The sequence below is a fragment of the Polypterus senegalus genome, chromosome 10 (assembly GCF_016835505.1).
Source record: "Polypterus senegalus isolate Bchr_013 chromosome 10, ASM1683550v1, whole genome shotgun sequence".
NCBI classification, from domain to species: Eukaryota; Metazoa; Chordata; class Cladistia; order Polypteriformes; family Polypteridae; genus Polypterus; species Polypterus senegalus.
Window position 1 is genome coordinate 123389683 of NC_053163.1, and position 20847 is coordinate 123410529.

General features: G+C 37.0%; 1 protein-coding gene across 2 annotated transcripts in view; it reads right to left on the reverse strand.

Moving 5' to 3' along the window:
- Nucleotides 1-20847, reverse strand: part of gabrb4 (gamma-aminobutyric acid type A receptor subunit beta4) — a 360165-nt gene that overhangs the window by 30092 nt on the left and 309226 nt on the right. For both annotated transcript variants that reach the window (XM_039766518.1, XM_039766517.1), the window contains exon 7: nucleotides 7012-7164. In XM_039766518.1, the coding sequence (XP_039622452.1) occupies nucleotides 7012-7164 (153 nt within the window). The remainder of the gene's footprint in view (nucleotides 1-7011; nucleotides 7165-20847) is intronic.

Below are 20847 nucleotides of genomic sequence, written 5' to 3' on the forward strand. Positions count from 1 at the left end.
CGGTGGGCCTTTCTTAAATTGATATTACCAGCCTAGCACATCACAGTGTAGAATATTGCACTAGCCATTACAGAGATGTAGAAGATGTGAAGGATGCCACTACCTACAATGTCTCCTAAGAAAAGTGCCTGCTCTGCCATATCTTATATAGTTCTTCTGTGTTACAAGACCAATCCAGGCTGTCATTGATATAGTACTTGTAGGAGTGCATTACCTCTTCATCCACTCCCTGAATAGTGACTAGATAAAGTTACTCTTTGGTGCACATTTCTGAAGTTTCTTTAGTGTATATCCTTAAATTAAAGGAAAACTGTGATATTTGGCTGCTGAAGACTCCGCTCCATTGTGTGTATGAACTTGAGTGTGGCCGCGTGCCTTACAATTGACTGACACCCTGTCCAGCGTTATTCCTTCCCTTGTGCAATGTCCTGCTGGGATAAGCGCTTTGATCTCCTGAGACCCTGCCAGCTCAAGACAGGGAGGCAGTCCAGTGCAGAGCCAGCTCATGCATATCTGCACTCATATTTTAGTAGGATCCATTTTGGAATCATTGTGTCAGGTTGTGTTACGGTATGCTTTAATGGGTTAATTTTTTTTATTGATTTTGGTGATTTTAGATCACTTTCTGATAGCTTAACCATTGCTGTGATGTTTGGATTTTAATTTATTTAATTGTTACTTTCCTGAAGATACAAATTTCAGTTACAATTTTAAGATGATATAGTTATTTAATTTCTTTTTAATTTATAAAGATGCATTGCAGCACTTTAGTTCATCATTGTTGTTTTTAATCAACACTGTAAACTTACGGTATCTTCCCCCTCACTTGGTACTGGTCCAGCTCGGTCATAACAAGGACATTTTTCCATAGCTGCAGTCACTGGGGCAGCACAATCACCAATGATCCTAACATGCACACCTTTATGGATGTGGAATGAAAACTGGAGTATATAAAGGATAATCCATGTCAACATGGAGATGGTGTGCAAAATCAACATGGACAGTTACCCAGTGTAGATTTTGAACCCAAATCTTGGATCCATGAGGCGGCAAGGCTATCCCCTGTATTACCTAAACTCCGATTTTGTTATTTTACATTATGTGTTAATTAACTGTACTTTTAACTTTATCATCGCATATGTAATGAAATATTTTTGGACCTGTGCTTTCAATTAAATTATAGGAAGCATGAGCCTATCTGGGTAGCACTATGAGGCACACTCACAGACACACTCCTGCTTGACCAGTTATGAGTAGTGTGGTGTACGGCCAGGGCTTTTTCCTGGTCGGGACACCTCTGTGCTGGAAGGACCTGGGGAGGAAGAGTATCCAGAACACTACCTCCCCTGGAGTGTTAGGTGGCAGCCCCCCTGGGTTGCATCAGTGCCTAGGACTCCCATAGGGCTTCACGGAAGATGGAGTTGAATATTGCCCTGTTAAGGTCAAGGTGTGCTGCATCTTGGTCTATTCCACCACACCCAGAAGTGCTGCGGGATGTAGACCAGCAAGCACCTGGAGCACTTCCAGGTGTCTTATAAAAGGAGCCAGCAGCCACTACTACAGGAACCAGAGCTGGGTAGATGAAGCTTGTCAGGAGGAATGGAGGAAAGAAAGAAGAGAAGTGTGTTTAGTGTTTGGAACTGTGCTATGACAGTGCTGTACATGTGGGAAACAGGGGAAGGTGTTTCCCACGGAGGAAAAAGACAAAAAATAAAAACGTGTGCCCAGAACTTGTGTTCCACAGTAGCCAGTTGACACAGACACACATTTTATGTAATACACTATATCTCTAAAATATTAACCTGCATATATTATTATTTAAACTCTAATGTAAGAAGCTTTTTTATTTCCACCCATCCATCCATCCATTATCCAACCCGCTATATCCTAACTACAGGGTCACGGGGGTCTTCTGGAGTCAATCCCAGCCAATACAGGGCACAAGGCAGGAAACAAACCCTGGGCAGGGCGCTAGCCCACCTCAGGGTGTGCACACGCACACACACACACCATGCACACACTAGGGACAATTTAGGTTCGCTAATGCATTTAACCAGCATGTCTTTGGACTGTGGGAGGAAACCGGAGTACCCGGAGGAAACCCACGCAGACACGGGGAGAACATGCAAACTCCACGCAGGGAGGACCCAGAAAGCGAACCCGAGTCTCCTAACTGCGAGGCAGCAGCACTACCCACTGCGCCACCGTGCCACCCACCTTTTTTATTTGTAATGTATAATAATATTAGTGAGACGGTGTATATTATAGTTCCTGAGTTCAAAATGCACAGAGGACAACAAGTAAGTTGAGGAGCCATATTTAAGATGGTGCTGCACAGGTGAGAGAAGAACCACTTTAAAAAATTGTAACTACTTTTATGGAGAAAGCTATACAAGATTTGTTTTAGTCACCATTGTCAGACCAGACATCAGGTGTAATTATAAAGCAGCTTTATTTTTGCAGAGTCACAGTGAGAAGAGTTTCAGAAAAGCAGACAATCAAATATACATGACAGCGTCAGGGCTCTTCTGAACCCCGTCTGTTGGGTGGGGCAAGTTTTTATACCACTAGAATGCATGATTTAATATCATTATAAAATGTAGCATATGTTATTATACACAATCCTTGAGCCCCTTCAGCGCCCCTTGTGCAACTTGATTTCTTGGCCCCTTTTGTTATGGCGTTCAGATGTAAGCTAAGGGAAAACGTGATAAGGCAGACTCATGTGTGGAATGCTCAGACCTTGAGTCCTTTGCACAAAATATTTTTCTGTTTGCTAAAACAAAGCATGCTTTTACATGGTTTAGTAAAGCTTACTTCTCAGACATGAATTAGTACAAGGGAATGAAGAGAACATTTGTCTTCCACACCATTCATGAGGAACATCCAGAGTGTTTAACCATTTAAATTTAGCCATCTTCAATAAACTGTGTGATGGCTATGAAACTTCAAAATGTAATCCCTGAATCCAAACAATAATGCACATATTTACTCTGTGGATGGCTCCAAACATGGTATCAGTGGTCTCTTTGTCTATCCACAAACTGATCCTTCTACTTTTAAATATAATATATAAAATACTGTGTGATAGATGGCCAGGAACCCTGCCCTGGCGGGATGCCTGGAGGAAGGAGGAACCGGGAGAGCGGCACTTCTTTTCCCTGGGCACCCGGATGGTCCTTGATCCCAGGAGGACAGCGCTTCCAGGAGCCAAAGTCGGGTGGAAAAAGGACGGATTTTGCGAGACAGGAGTGGAGGTGGCCGAAGGAACCAAGGACTGGACATTGTAAATAATTTGTAAATATTTGTGTAAATAAACGTGCGTGTTGTGGACACTGCGTTATCGTGTCTGTTTGTGACCGGGCTACCTCTTATAACTGTCAAGCCTCAAGTGTGGATTAGAGGTGTTTATTTTATAATGTCTTTAAAACCCATCTTATCACTCCTTTGTAGGCGGGTTGTGTTAACACATATGCTTTTTAAGAAGAAAAACATTCTCCAAATCAAATGCACTGTTTAAAGGCCAAAATACCATAATAGGTTTATAGTTCAAGGATCCTTTTAATATGCTTATTTTTATCTTTCTCTTCATTTTCTACCATTCTTCTGGTCATAATTGCCTACAACATAAATTTAATTTTAAATGGCAGATAAGCCTACTGCTAAGTAAGCTTTTTGCTGAGTTGTCAAAGAACACAAGGTGTAGAAACTAAAAGAATGCAACATGCATAAAAATAAATAATTTACACTGCATCTCATTTATCAGCAATTAGTTGGCCTTGATTATTTATTTATTTAGTGCATTTTTTCAAGCTTTCCTAAGCTCCCTGGTAAGCAGGTTTTATGCAGAAGAGCAAAATAACATTTCTTCTCATCAGTGCCCAAATGGGAACATTGATGAGTAATTCCCTGCCAAGGAGTCAAATGTTGGCAAGTGTTCTAAAGTCTGTCTTCTGGATGGAACCAAATTACCTTGCACTACATGAATGTCTGTGCTAAGAAATGAGTCTAGAGGGAGTGTAAATACAATTGGGAAGATACCAGTGATGAGAATTAGCAGGCATCAATTGACCCCTTTAGACACCGCAAAATCATTAATTGCAAATAAAAGCTGAAATTGGACCTGAAATTGTGCAGCTCTGAAAGCCTCTTTTTATACAGAGAAACCATTCCTGCAATTTACTGGGATTTCTGTGTACACATTAGGGTTACCTTGTAGTTTTCTGTGCATTTACACCTAACTGTCCCAGGTACAGGGTAAATCCTATAAGGTGTGTGAATGATCCCCAGTCCGCAAAAGTACATTTACTACTTGTTAGTTTGCTTGTATGTTAGTTCTATTTATTTATATTTTTTCACATATATTATAGGATTGCAGTTGTGCTACAGCCTATCTTGGCAGCTCCAGGGATAATGCAGACACAATTCAGGAATGGGATTCAAATCCACTGTATGGATTACTCACAAACACATGGGGCAATGGTACGACAAGAGCACACGGGACAAATGTGTTCTCAAATACGAACTATGAGGGAAATGCCTGATTTTGACTGCATGCCCATAGGGCCAATTTAGAGTTGTCAGTTACCTAATATGCTTATCTTTGAGATAAGTGATAAAAACAACAATATGAAAACAAGGGTAACACTAAACACTGAGCTGTGGCATATATATATATTTTTTTTTTGCATCAAGTATGAAAAATCACACAGACTCATTTGAGATGTTAACAGTTGCATAGTTAGTAAAGCTAAAATCAGTAGAACAAAGTACAAAAAAGTAAGGATCCACAGACTTATCATACTACATTTTTGTTATTCCAAATGATGCACATTTCCATCAAAGAAGAATCATGCATCCCTATTTCATTGCTCTCTTTCCTAGTGGAACACAGATATCTGTAAAACGGTCAGTGCCTGGCTGCATCTGATGATAAGCATCAATTTCCTTTTTGGCTTGATTCTTTAGACACTGTCTTATGTTGTAGTCTGTCAAATTTTCACTACACTTTCTAAATAACTAATCTTACAAAACAAACTCTGATGAACCGATCAAGTCATTTTAGTTATTCTAGCTGGGATACTGACAATCAGGGCCCCTGAGAAACTTAACACTGGATTTGCTCACACATGCTGTCATTCTGGAAATATATATCTCGTGAAATTCCTGTGATAGCCTGCATTTGAGTTGCTCATAGGATCTAATAATAAAGTAGTAATTTATGCAATTTCTTTTTTATAAACCCTATCATTTTAGAAGTAGTAAGTGTCATATTTGTAAACTGGAAATACTTTAACCCTTTCACCAGATATGTCTTAGTCTTCATTTAGTCATGCTGAACAAAAGTGCAGTGTACTAGGAAAGCTAAAAGGCAAAGTGGGATTCAGAGGGTTTTGCATAGTTTGATTATGTTGCTTTAGATTCCCAAAGGAAAAATAACCTTGAGCGTGTGTTATAATGATTATGCAACATTTTCTGTATATACTTTTAATGTGTTTTGAGAAAAAAGTAAAATGCCACACACCCTGATAGCATACACATTACCAAGTAAGCTAAGTGTTTCTTGTATTTTTTCATTTGGGCAAAATGTGAGGACAGCTAATGCTGTTTTTCTTTTTAAACGAAAAATTCTTTTTCAAAGAACTCCATCTCTTAGCTGCACGGCAAAAACTGACACTTTTTTAAAGGTTAAGGTCTTTTTACTGTCAAATTTACAATGGAGAGAGAAATTTTTATTTGCATAAGATTTCTTGCAGACAAACAGAAAAAGAAAAAGCTTAAACTTAAAAGTAAAATTAATAACAATCACAGTAAACACAACATTATGTACACAAATGCATTACAGAAGGTGTGGCACTTAATTCCCTCAGCTGATTACAGACAGTTTATCACATATGACAGTTGAGCAGCCTTATTACCTGCGGATAGAAGCTGTTGTTAAATGTCACTCGCACTATAGAACTATTCTGGTATGAATAGTTCTACAGAACCTCCTTGATGGAAAAGGAAGAAAGATGTCCTTGCAGGGTTACTGAGGTTCTTTATAATTGATTTTCCCAGTCATTGCTTGGCAAATATGTCCTGCAAAGATGGTGTCTGTGTCCCAGTGGTGATCTGTGTTGTTTCAACCCACCCAATTCCTTAGGATCCTTAGCTTGACTGCTGTCATACTCGCACACAATGCAGCCTGTCAGAATGGACTATACAGTTCATTTATAAAAGTTGATGAGGGCTGCAGGAGACATTCAGGCCTCCCTCAGATATGATTCCTTAAGGGCTCATGGGGGGCATTTCTGAGAAAGTGATAAACTGGGTTGAAGTAAAATTTTGGAATTAAAGGTAGCCTTAGTCAACAAAAAGCCTACTGTAGAGGAACAAAGGATGAAACATACAGGATGCAACATGGGCAGGAGACATGTAAGAGGATACAAATAACAGTTACATAGCTGGTTTTGGCATTTCTTCCTATTCTCCATCGAGAAAAGTACCTAAGAGGTTTGTTGGTACCTTTCGTGATCCCATAGTAGGTCTGATAACACTTGTCAAACACAAGCAATTAGGGGGTTGCTACAGGACTACGAAGGAGGTAGTACCACCTCTGATCAATATAGGGTGCTATTGGTAACAAACTCTTCTCTTTTACCTCCTGGACCATCCCTCCCCAAGATCATTGATGCCCTTTCCTTCCCAGGCAAACTGAAAGTGCAGTCTTTTCCATCCAAAACAGTTCATGTAGTGCCTCATTACTGCAAACTGTTGTTCAGCAGTGGAATTTGGATCTGAGTGTCACTATCAGCACCAGGAGCAAATCTGTTTTTCAGTTGTGATGACCTTAGCGGTCTATTTAGCTTGTGTAAACTTGCCAATGTATTTTATTTTTATTTTATATTACATTGGGCATACTTTTGGGTACCACAACCCTTTTTCCGTGATTTTTGTGTATCTTTACACACAATAAGATAGCTGGTTATTAATATATTCAGACAACAAAAAACGCCAGAGAGTACTCACCAAGTGCAACACGAGCAGCCGAGGCATCATAATTAATCCAGAAGGAAACCCAGGAAAGGATTGTAATCAGGATAGAAGGCATATAAGTCTGCAGAATGAAGTAACCAATATTTCTCTTTATCCTGAAACTAAGGGATAACCTGGGATAGGAACCTAGAAAAAAAAAACACATTTCATTAAGTTAAAAATGTGAACATGTGTTTAGAATAACAAGATAATATTTAATGCCCAGAGGAGTCTAAATGAGATAGCAGACAAGGAAATGCAAACTATTTCAAAATACAATGTGTTTAGTTAGACATCTACACACTTTAATCATAATAATCACTAATCTTTACCAAATCCTGCATGTGCTGTCAATATCATAACATCACTATAATTTTATCTGCATGTAATTTACTTCTCCTCTCATAGTATTCTTCAGTCACTGGCTACGTTGAAGTTTGTTGTGTTTTGATGTGAAATGGGCGCACTGAGGAGACCTCAAGAAAAAATGACCTTTGGTATGTTGTGAAAGCAATGTTTCTCCCCAAAGCAATCAGTCCCCAGACAAAGTATTTTTGTTTCAAAGCTTTGGAAATAAATAATGCAAAGATTTTGCCTTAAAGACTTAGACACCATTTTGGAATTTACTAAGAGAAAAAACTGTCATCTTCAATTGAGTGTGTTGCAAAATTACTAAGCTAATGGGTACAAGTAGCTGTAGTAATTTTCCTTCCAATTTTAGTTAAAATGTAAATAAAATAAAGGCTAAAGTTCTCAGTCAAATAAAGGCCTGATATCTGATGACAAAGAAATGGAACATAATGAGCTATTTTTAAATAGTACTGGGGATAAGAGAAAGAGACTGGGGACTCCTTTCTGCCGAGAGATGGCTTAGAAGGTGCATGCACCCTCATACATGGGCTTCTGCTCTCTATATATTTAAAAACACAGGTGACTCTGGGGACAGAGCCCCAGGAATTTGGAAGAATTTGACTGTAAAGATGTGGTTCCCAGATTTACAGTTCTTAGGACAAGGGTCATAAAACAGATTAGGCCAGTAGCCATACTCTCACATAACAAATACTCTATGGGCCTCAGTTCACCCAGATACTTTGCTGGATTCTCTCATCTGCTTATCCACTCATTCACACACATATGGTCTTCCAAACCTGTCAAATCTCCATCCATGCAATATAAAAAATCATCAAGTTTATGATGCACTGAAGTCATTTTGGTGCTATTATCATTCCAAATGGCCACGCTCAGTCATTTAAAGTCATATTTTTTTCTTGTCAAAATCCACAGTGGTTCTATCTATATATAACTTTTATCGATTAGCTAGGAAGTCACATTCAAGCTGTCTAGTGCTTCTCTCCGAGCTACATGAATACTGACTAAGGCCAATACAGGCATTCACTAATGATGAAGTATTAAAAGAATGCATTATAGGTAATTTGCAGAACTTACTGGTGATAAATCAATGGATAATGGTATTAGATTTGTATAAAAGAAACAGGGATATCATGTTCATGTCTTGGTAGAGACTATCCAGAGTTGGGTGATAGATGGTGTCAGTCAAGCAAACCGTATTTCCGTAGCCACTGATGAATCAACAGACAATGTACAGTAAACATGGTGCGACTGTGAGTTTACGCCCAACAATTTCAGTAGAATTCAGAAAGGAAAGGTGTGCATTTAAATGTAGGTATATGTGCATATATGCCTACAGAACGTAGAAACAGGATTATTTTGAAGCAAAAATCGAGGGAAGGCTACAGAAAAAGTTCATGCAACATTGAAGATTCCCTAGAGCACAACTGCTTTCATAATTTTTACATAAAAGCTCTGCCTAAAGCTGGCATTCTGGTGAAACTGAACAATTATGGGAGAAGAGCCATGGTAAAAGAGGTGCCCATGAACCCAGTGGTTAACGCTGGCTAAGCCCCACAGAATCTGTGTGGAGATGGGAGAAACTACCAGACGGGAAACCATCACTGCAGTTCTTCACTGATCTGGACTTTATGCTGGTGTGGCCAGACAGAAGCCTGTCCTCAGTACAGGACACATGAAAACCCAATTGGAGTTTGCAAAAAGGCACCTAAAGGACTCTCAGTCTGCGAGAAACAAGATTTTCTGGTCTGATGCAAAAAAGATTAGCATCATGTCTAGAGGAAACCAGGCATTGCTCATCACATATGCAGTACCATTCCGAAGGTGCAGTACGGTGGTGGCAGCATCATACTGTAGGGTTGTTTTTCAGAGACAGGAACTGGGAGACTAGTCAGGGTTGGAGGAAAGCAGAACAGAATAAAGTCCTGAGATATCCTTAATGAAAACTTGCTTCAGAGGACTTCAGATCTCAGACTGGGCTGAAGGTTCACGTCCCAACAGGACAATGACTCTAAGCACAAAGCAAAGACAACATAAGAGCGACTTACTTGTAGGAACAACTTCAGACTGGAATTGCTTGCAAACGTGCTTAGTAAAGGATCTGAATACTTGTGCCAATGTGATATTTTAGTTTGTTTTTTTTAATGCAAACATTGCTAAAATCCTGTTCTTGCTTTGTTATTTTGGTTTTTTAAGAGCTGCTTTATGTGTGGGAAAATTAATTTAAACAATTTTAGAACAGGGCTGAAATATAGCAAAATGTAAATAAGCATAAATATATACACAAAGACATAGATATTTCCTTTAGTAAATTAAAGAAATGAATATGATTTTTTAAATTACAGCTTACAGTGTAGTGCATTGGCTACAACAGTGGACATTTAACCAAAAGGCTGTAGCTTCAATTTCTGTTTCTGCCTCATTGTGTGACCCTAAGCAAGTCACTTCACTTGCTTGTGCTCAAGAGGTAAAATGAAAAAAAAAAAAAACTATTTCATATTGTGTGCTACCCTAGATAAAGATGTCAGAAAAAGAAATAATAATTATGGTCATCTGGCAACAGAGGACAGAAAAAAATACTCCATTCTTTACAGGCTCTAGAAAGTAAACTTTGGAGTCCTATATCATTAACAAAGCACAAGACAATTAATATCTGACCCAGGACAACCAGTCATCCATTCCTTAACAGGGCATTCAACAGAATATTATAGATGTATATTTAATTTGGATCTGAATATGTAAATCTAATATATATCCCTAATAATAATATTAATCACTAACTGACTGACGCAATCAGAAGTGGGCAGGAGAATGAATACAGGACACTAGCAAAGGATTTTGTTGAATGGTGTAAACTGTACCTCAACATCAGTAAAACAAACGAGTGTACTGCAGATTTCAGGAGGGTCAAACTTACACGGCTGCCAGTTCTCATTGATTGTGAAGATGTGAAGGTGGTGAGGACATACAAATACCTAAGGGTACCGCTTAATGACAGGCTTGACTGTATACAAGAAGGGTCAGAGTTACCTCTGTTTCCTGAGGAGGATGAGGTCTTTTGGTGTATGCCCGGCACTCTTGCATGTTTTTTATCAGTTTGTGTATTTTTACTATGTGGTAGCATGTTGGGGAAATGGCATTAGCATAGGTGATACCTATGGACTAAATACAAAAAAGATTATAAAGGCTACTTCAATCTTCGGAGATAGGTTGGACACACTGAATTAAGTGGTAGAACAGCGCCAAAACAGAAAGCTGCATACTATCTTGGACGATGACTCTTGCCCCCATATGAGGTTCTGGCTAAACAGAGGAGTACATTTAGTAACAGACTGAGCTAACTGTGTTGCTCCAAGGAGCTCTAATAATGGTCATTTCTACCCTCAGCTATCCGGCTCTATAATGAGTCAAACCATCAGCAAAGGAGGTATAGTTCCCTTTTGTTTTTGTTAATTTACTTATATGTGTATTCATATCTTGTTAGCATGCTTAAAATTATAATAATTCTTTCTGAATTTTTTGTCTGCTGCTATAACTCTGCAATTTCCTTTGGGATTAATATAATTTCTATCTATCTATCTGTCTAAATAAGCTAAGCAAGCAGGTAGGTAATACACATTGTATAATTTCAGAGGTCTGAAGATATATGCAGAAGCAAGATTCCATAGATGTCTCCCATAAAGCATGGGAAACAGTACATTTTAGCCACTTAAGGGGCCATGGAAACTATTAGACCTCCAAGAGCAGTACTGTATTTTGTACTCTATCTCTTGGGGGAAGAGCATTGAAGGTATGTCAATGTAATTATTTTTTCTGCAATGGAGATGTACAATAAGGATGAATCCTGGAGATAAAACCTTATTTAATCATATACTAGTTGGTGCTAACAGCAGATATGAGATTCAAAGTGTAGGTAACAACAGCTGTAAGTCTAATTCTGAGACATAGTGGAAATAACCAATAAGATCAAAGTTTCACAGTAAGAGGTTTCAGTTGTAAAGACATTTTACACAAACCTTTCAGTTTTCATGATTTTATTCACAGTCATTCTATTAATTTAAAGGTCAGATGGATTAGGTATTGCAAAAAGACACTTTGAATTTATACATTATAAAGTTTCTCTAATAAAAGTCCCTCTTATCACAGCATACATTTTATTTTAGTACAAGAGAAAAATATTTTCTGAAAAAGGTTGATTTTCAAATGATGTTTCAGTATTGCCACATGATTTAAAAATTACTAATTGGTAAACTATGTCATGATATAATTACTATACTTAAGGCATTATCTTCTGTGTAATAATTGTGTGCTATAATTAGAATTACCACCAACTGGCAACTGAATTACTTATACCAAACAATTTTCCACTATATAATACAACTTGTAACTATGAACTAAATAGAAGTGTTAATGTGATTTCTTTATTCTATTACCATCAAATTACACCCGAACATATGTTCTTGATTTTTTTCATAACAAGTATTTATTAATTTTTTGTAATTATTTTCTCATGATTAGAATTATCAGCAGGTATGGCCTATCCTGCTGCATTGCCAGCCACTTCACATGCGTCCACCAATGTAATTTTCCTGACAAAATGTCTCTGAACTGTGGGAAGGAATACTTTATAAAGAAGATATCTAAACCACGGGGTCAAGTTTTGTAAAGTAAAAAAGCCATGCTGTAAGAAGTAAGTAAGTGATTAGATTAGATTAGATTAAATCAGATAAAATCAGATCTGATTAGATTAGATTACCTTCATTAATCCCATCGAGGAATTCAGACACATACAGCAGCAGAAACATAAAAAAGAAGGATACAGCCTCACAGGACAAATAATACAACCAACCAATCCATCGATACATAAATAAAAATAAACATATAGGGTGCAGATATTTCAAAATGAGTTTAAAGAGGTATTGAAAGACCCCTAGAGGGGATTGTGAGCACACCTTGGTGGATTGAGCCTGTTGAGGGGATTTTTATGATGGCATCCAATTTTGCCACCGCTCTCTTTTCCACACAAATATATTGCAAAGAAAGTTGGTAAACCACTGAAAATCACAAGTATTGACTTTTACTTCACCACTTCATTTGTTCAAGAGGACTGGCTGCAAATGTCATTTTTATTTGCTCCTGAAATAATGTTTCTAAGCATCATACTATATTATATATCATAATAATGCTCCTTGACTTCATGCTCTATTGTACGTATATCATACTTAACTGAGGAAAATAAATTAAAGAAAATTAAAAGATTTCCAGGTTTGGTATGTCAGAAATGACAGGACAGTTTGGAAGTGCTCTTTCAACAGTGTATTGTTGCCAGGCAACTGCTGCAAACAATTTTGACTATTTTGCCTTTTTCTGAAAATCTACTAACACAGAGATTGCACTTTGACACATCCTAATTTTTGAAGCGTGTGTGTTTTTTTTTAGGGCTGGCCTTTGGTCCAAAGTTTGTTCACACTTCCAATTAGGCACGCTTTCTAGGCCAAAACCAGAAACAAAATTGTACTTGGCACTGAGGCTGACCCAAGGCTTTTGAGTTTTCACACTTCACTTCAGTCCGCCTATACACAGTACTTCAGTATCTGGAAATGTTGATGCCTACTCAATGAGCTGAATTATGTAGCAGAAAGGTAACACTTTTTTATTTCAGAAAAAAATGAATATATTGCCACAAGAGAGCCATAAGGGCAGTGGTCTAACATCATTTGTATACCGATAACTGGATAAAGTAATTTTGTTTCGTAAAAACTCCATTTTACTGTATATCTAGCACTTTAAGAACTTGATTTGTTTGATTTATAATGATTAGTGACATCAAATCTGTAAAAGTATTTCTCATAAACAGAAGACTTGGCATATTCTATTTGTGTACATTCCTTTAAGGTTTCTTGAAAAGGGCGCACTGTGTGAATTTCAGACAGCTTTAGTATGGGGTAAACTAGAGGAATATAAATAACCTTCACTGATAGACACATTCCATTTCAATTTGTCTATCAATTTGTCTACCTCAGCACCCCCACAACTATTGCTGATGGGGACTGCATTAGGAAAATCTAAAAGGAAAGACAGTGCAAAGCACTAAAGTTTTGCAATGTCTGCTGAAACTTTAAGAGACTTGGGGAAACACAATGCTACATATGCAGCTGCGTTAGGTGGTGCTGATTTAATAAAACAGGTAGGCTTACTCTACTAGGAGTGAATCCAGTGGGAACTTACACCACATACTTTATAATATTAATAAATCATCTGTCATGGGGAAGCTGTGCATTGTTTTAACAAAAGACGACACCAGCTTTAGTGGCACTGTTTATTTTTTTAACATTCATTAAGTTAAAAAGTAAAACCAAACCTGTGACAAAGTGAATCTATTTATTTATTTTATTTATTTATAAAGCACTTTAAAAACAACATCAAGGCTGACCAAAGTCCTGTACAATAAAAACCCAACATATCAGACAAACAATAACCAAAGGGCAAAAGAAACAGAAACACATAAACACATAAGAGCTGAAGAGATTCATAATAAAAAGTCAACATATCATACTGGGTTAAAGGCCAGGGAGTAAAAGTGTGTTTTTAAATAGTATTTAAAGACCGCAAGTGAAGGAGCCTGCCTAATGTGCAACGGCAAATCATTTTTGGAGTTTTGGAGCTGCAACTGAAAAAGCCTGCACCATCCCTTAGGAACACGTAAAAGCATCTGGTCTGCTGACCTGAGAGAGTGAGACGCTACATGAGGGTGCAACAGTTCTGATAAATAAAATGGGGCACAACCATTAAAAGATTTAAAAACAAATACAAGGATCTTACAAATGGATTTGAAAATGAACTGGAAGCCAGTGAAGGGATGCCAAAATTGGGGTAACATGCTCATGCTTTCTTGTGCCAGTTAAAAACTGAGCAGTGACATTTGACAACAGGTAATCTGTAATTCTTCATTCATTTCATTGCACTGATCCAGTGTTTTAGGTTCAAAACTTACCCTCAGTGTCTGTCAGTTTGACATCTGCATGTCTTCCCTTTGACGATATGAGTTGTTTTTTTTCCCCACATCCCAAAGATGGTCCTGTGTGGGTGTGTGGATTACTGGGCTCTGTGATCAACTGTCCACTGCCTGGACAGGCTTCAATCCCCTACAACCCTGCATTGGACTAATCAATGTTTGTAGATGCAGCTCAAGTTCACGTTATGGAGAGCTTATAATGAGCATGAAAAAAAAAAGATGATGATCAATATTTCAAAGAATATGAATCAGTTTAAACAATGCCTAACTTTGATGACTAGAGCATCAAATCAATTGCAACCAATGCCTTCAGATATCCACCAGGATTACCAATAAACGGTCTACTATAATCTGTAATAAGTAATTGTTCAACCATATCATACTAAATGTCTTTTAAGTGTTAAAATTGAGTCCAATTGTATATTTCTGAGCATACATGTTGTAGGAAGTCATAGCTTGTGCCGCCAAGAATGACAGTAAAGCATGAACTAGCTGTGGACGTGAAGCCAGTCTACCACTGGGAACACTCATGCAAAGCACACGCGCACAAACATACACACTTAGAAACAACATGAAATGTACAGTTAAAAGAATACTCCTCTTGAAACCATTATTTTTTCATATGTTAATTACTTCCATGCAATTTGTAGCAATGTCCAACAAAAAATTTTAACATCATGTTTTCATGGAGTATGGATATAACAACATTTCTAATTGAATGAGACCCAATGGTAACCAATGCTGAAGAACAGCAAAAACATCCATAAAAAAAATCTTACATTACTTATCCTGCATAATCCACATGTCAAGCCATCAAGTTGTATGCTCACAACATGTAAAATGCATGTATTTTTTCAAAAAATATTGCTAAACAAATACATTTGGAAAATGAAAGCAGTCAACAAACATGAAGCCTGTTCACTCGGGATTGCATTTTTGAGTTGAAGATCCACCTCTCCCTCAATTTATTAGTCAAGAAAACATAAGATTAAAATTTTTTCTTTGCCAACAATACAAACTATATGGTGCAAGGAAAATACAAAACATTGGAATTTTTGGCTAGAGTATTTCTTTAATATGATAGTATGTTCTGAAAATTAGAATCTCTGGAGAAATAGAGACGTGGAGAATATTTCAGACTCCATATTCAACAAATTTCAGGTGGTAATCAAATTGGGAACAAGCGCTGTGAGACAGAAATGATACCTGACAACTGCCAAAGACAAGTCAGGAGAAATAAGATTTTTAAAATTCACATTAGCACCATTAAAGACTCTCACAATACTTACATGCTAAACTTAAATGGGTATAGCATACCTAGTAGCCTAAAATAAAGTATCTGGAATTTGCTTATCATATCAGTTCTCAATACTGTATTTCATTGCTTTCTTCTTTTTCACTTTGCTAAGTGCAGAGTACATTTATATTTTTAACATCAGTGCTTCAAACAACCTTGAAAAATGGATGGTATTTTGTGTTAAGCATTCTGCCCCAATTTACTATGTTTAAGAAGTTATGCATTCCTGAAATAACATAAAACAAATGATCAACCTGAGTATCCTTTTTTCTTTTCTTCAATTAGAAATGTGCTGGTGTCAAAATGACACAGAACTGTCACTTATACAGAATAATTACACATACTCATTTGAAACATTTTCTTTGGAAAAAAAACAAAAAACCAAACACTCGGAAGTACAAATGCAATTTGCACAAAAACCAGCATGGGTGATCAGCATGATAAGGAATGTAAACTAGTAGGGATTTTCATTATGCCAATGTCCACCATTAGAAGGTTTCACATGAAATAGTTCATATTGTACAGACTCGAATGATGCTGACCTTCATATGGGCCACATTGTTGGTCTTGGCGAAGTTAGGTGTCAGCATAACTGACTAGAGAACATGTTGCTTCTATAGATGTAACAGCAGAAAATGCTGGGGATGATTGTACAATAGTCTGTTAGGTTGTTAACTCGTATCAATGTTTTTGACATTAACTTGTTTCAATGTTTTTCCTCATCTAGAGATATATGATGCCCTATATGGATTGTTCTTTAACGCCTCTGACTACGGGTTAGTGATTCACAAATATCTGCCATTGCCAATTTGACACTGCTGCTGGACATTTGTTTGAGTTAAGCAGCATGGAATTTTGTGGACAAGTGTTGGGAATTCCTTTGAGATGATTCTTCACATTTCAATGTTCAATTCATAAATCAATCTTTATTTAAATTTTTCATTGAGCACACCATCACAAGACATTTTACACAACAAACCGCACAAACTGAACTATTAAAAAAAGTAAAAGACCTTTCAATACCTGATAAGTTACAAGAGGACTTCTTGCCACTGGGCTCACACTTGGAGCCAATAAGAGATGGCTCAATCCACAAAATATTCTCAAATGTTATATGACAAAAGACCAGAGTTATAGCATGCTGCACAAAAAAATGAACACACATGGTACCCTTTACTACTTTCAGGGGCACTAAAAACCTTTTGACACTGTTGATCTATCTTTTGTGGCAGGTGTGCCTGATGCCAGTTTCTAGTAGGATCATACCCAAACACACCCACTGGATTCAAAAACTATTCAGACCCCTTCACCTTTTTCACATTTTGTTGTGTTGCAACATTTTCCAAATTTACCAAAAATAAGAAAAACTGAAATATTCACACAAGTATTCCGAACCTTTGCTGTGTACACCAGAAATTTATCTTGGGTACATCCACTGTATTGATCATTAGTTACTTTACTTTTTGATTTACCCTCATAAACAGATCTTTAAGTACTTGTTTTGAAAAGTGCTACAGTATGTAAAACAAATCAATTTAGTTACAAAATTAGGTCTGGCTCACAGTAACGCTGTGAGTATTTATTACCTTTACATTACTTCTTTCATTTAATCATAAAATTACTTGCATTAGAAACTGGACAGTATTGATTTTGCTATATTAATTTTTACATGATACCAGGAGCTTACATTACAGATTGGTGGGGATTTCCAATTGAACTTCTTTTTGCTGTTAACATTTGTATATTAATTCATAATTTATTACTGCTATTATAAAAAAAAAAAAAAGCGTGTAACATATATGAAGTTGGTTGACATTTCTGTTTGATTGTAAATGTTACCTTATTTGTATTTTACTGAGGTAATTTCATTTTTATTTTAGGTGTTACTGTATTGTAAATAAGTTTGTGATTTAAGGCGAGTTTCCCTACTAACGTTAATAATTAACATAAACAGTTTTAAAGGAGATCTTAATAGGTCACATGAAAGAGCAGCCATCTTAGAAAATGTGAGAAGTTATTCTGGAAACACTGAGTCTGAAATCATTTTGATGTATCTTCCTGTTCAATGTAGCTGCTCAATTAGTTGTATTATCTCTAAAAAATATTGTCTGGATTAATGAATCCCAGTTACTATAAACTTATGCTGATAAGAACTCCAGGATTTTGGACTCACCTGACAAATATTAACAATCCTGCCTACTGGGCTCTCGTAGTTCAAGCAGGACGACATTTGAAAGCCAGAATATATCTGAGCATCATGGTCAATCAGGTTAATTTCTTATTGCAGTGCATACATTCATCTGTGAAAGGGGTTATTCAGAAGGACATTACTCTATGGCACAAGTTCAGGAAAGTCCTGATATGGTTCCAGAAACCTGACAGTAAATTAAGATTAATCCAGTGACCTTCCATGTCACCAGATCTCAATCCAATGCAGTTTCTGTAAAATACTGTAAAACAAAATGAATTTTCCAGGAATAAGACCTGCCACAAAGATGAAGCACAATGGAGACAATAAAGAAAACAACATTTATGCTGCACAAAATCTCATTCAAAAACCATACCTACAAGACTGCAATCCAAGCTCTACACAACATCTTTTTAGGCTTGAGCCAACTGCAAGGTACTACAAGCTCAGTAAGATACACTGACTGGCTTAAAAGTTTCTCAACCATTGTTCTCAGTGCTTTCCATAAGTGACAAGACAAGAGTGACATAGTGGTACTGTAAGAAAACAGAAGGGTTAATTGTCCAGTTAATTACCAGTTTTGTCTTCAGCAATGATGGTAATTATTTAACACAATTAATAAGGCCCCCACAAAGGGGGATGCCAAATCAATGTAGGTTGAGTGAGGGATTGCTCTTTCATTTTATGGCTGGGATACCAAAAATATAAATGGTTAAAAGTCTACATTAACATTTTCACATTCTCTGTTGTGATTTGATGTAGCAATAGACTCACTCTCACAAATAACCCAAACAGGCTTGTAGAAATAATCAAAATAATACAATTTATTTATGAGATTAATATAATATGGATCTATGGAAGCACAGATACTGTATATGTGTATATGGATGTGTAGATTAAGACAGTAACAAACAAAGCAAAACATAAAACACTTAGTTGAACTTTCTCTCTCCTACAGATAAGGCACATAACTTATGAATTCTGATTGCTGTATATACTCATGTTTAAATTCTTCCGCAGATAAGTCAGGGCTTGATTTTACCATATCATTTCCGTTATTTTATAATGTCAGTTGTATAAGTCGAATGCGGAAAACTCTCGCTATTGGTCCAAGAGATTATGCTATGTTGACGCCCACCTGAGAGAGTAACCATAGAGCACACTGCTATTTTTTTCTATGTATTGTGCTTACGTGACCACACGGTAATACCCAAACTATTCTGAAGCGACGTTTGCACTTTTTTGTGTTTATTGTATTTCACACCCTCATACATCTTTATCATAAGAGCAACCCTTATTCACGACGGAGCATTCGATCAGAAGAAAATATGAAGCTGGTTTGAAATTAAAAGTCGTTGAAGTGTGCAAAAGAAATTGGTAACTGCGCTGCTGCAACAAAATTCACTGTGTCAGAGAAACTTATACAACATTGAAGGAAAGAAGAAGATGTAAAAAAAAAAATTGTCACATTTTTGAACGGGCATATAAGTCAGGGTCTGATTTTATGATCGATTTTTTGTGTTTCAAGACCTGACTTATACGCGAGTATATACAGTATTTAAATTTATATGCTTAAGAAAGATAGATATTTAGCTGGTTAGGAAGCTTCAATTGTTCACAAGTAGCGTTTATTCACTCACAGCTAGTCTCTTTGCTGGCTTATCTCCCCACCTACAGATTTCTTTGTGTACATGGGTACAAATTGCTGCTCTGCACTATCTTACTGTATTTAGGAAGACATAACTCAACTAGAACTTTGTAAAGTTTATTACCTTTCCACGGTTCCACCAATACTACAAAACATTAGCTGACTTTGTCCTAATTAATAAGTTATAATTAATAGTTCTCAGAATCAAAGTGAGTGCACTTATAGTTCTTGTGAATGCAGTGCTTTGTTCCTATAATGGTCAGCTTTCTTCAGACACATGGAAGGATCTTCAGAGTGCCTTCTTTCTTTTGTTTTTGGAGCTTGTCTCTTTCTTTGCCTTCTTTGCACCTTCTAGTTGTTAACGGTCTCCCAGTTTCTTTTTCAGGTTGAATCACACTGTGTCAGTCCTTTTGTTGCTAAATAAAATTTTGTTTGTCCAGCAACTGGTGATTTGTCACTTGTCATTTTCATCAAGACAAATGCATGGCCTTTCATATGTGGTCACTTACTGCTTGTGCACTTCCTATTCTTCAGCAAGGTCTGGACTAATGGCAGCCTATTCCAACTCTGATATGGACAGGTCTTCCTTCCCTCCAGTCCAGCATGGTTGCCTTCAGAGTAAAAGACATTGCTTCAACTTCTGTTATGGCCACATCCTATAATCTTTGGGTTCTGGGTATGGACAGTCAAATTTAGGGCCAAGCTGAGACCTGTAAGCTTGATGAGAAAAGGCCATTTGGGTCTTAAAAGGGTTTTTAAAGAAAGGAATAGAAATCTTGCAGTTGGTTTCTTGGGTGCACATAAGTCCACCCTTTACGTTGACCAGTGATGTAAAGTTCTGTCCATCAACGTTACTCATCCTTGAGTTATAATTCTATTTCGAACTTTGGTGTCCAGCTGATACATCTGAGAGATGTTGTTGCAATGTTACTTGGTTTGGAATTGTTCATCTTATCAAATAACGTGTAGAGTCTACATTCCAATGAGAGGGCCCATCCTTGAAAGCAATACTTTTTAGTTGGCATTAAGTGTGTCTTGCCCTGGCTTTTAACATAGGATTTGTGTCCTAGCCATAGCAAAAATATGCAATTTTATTTTGTCCTACAATACTGGCTGTATCTGAAAATACCATGTTGCGGGCTTAATGTTGAACAATGCATTGATATAACAAGTATGTTAGTGATACAGTGTATATGTATGACTGTTTAAACAAATAAATAATAGAGAAAATTTATAGAGGTGAAAATGTAACTGTCAGCCCAGATTTAGAGAAAAACACATGCAACCACATCAATGGAGATAAATATCACCCT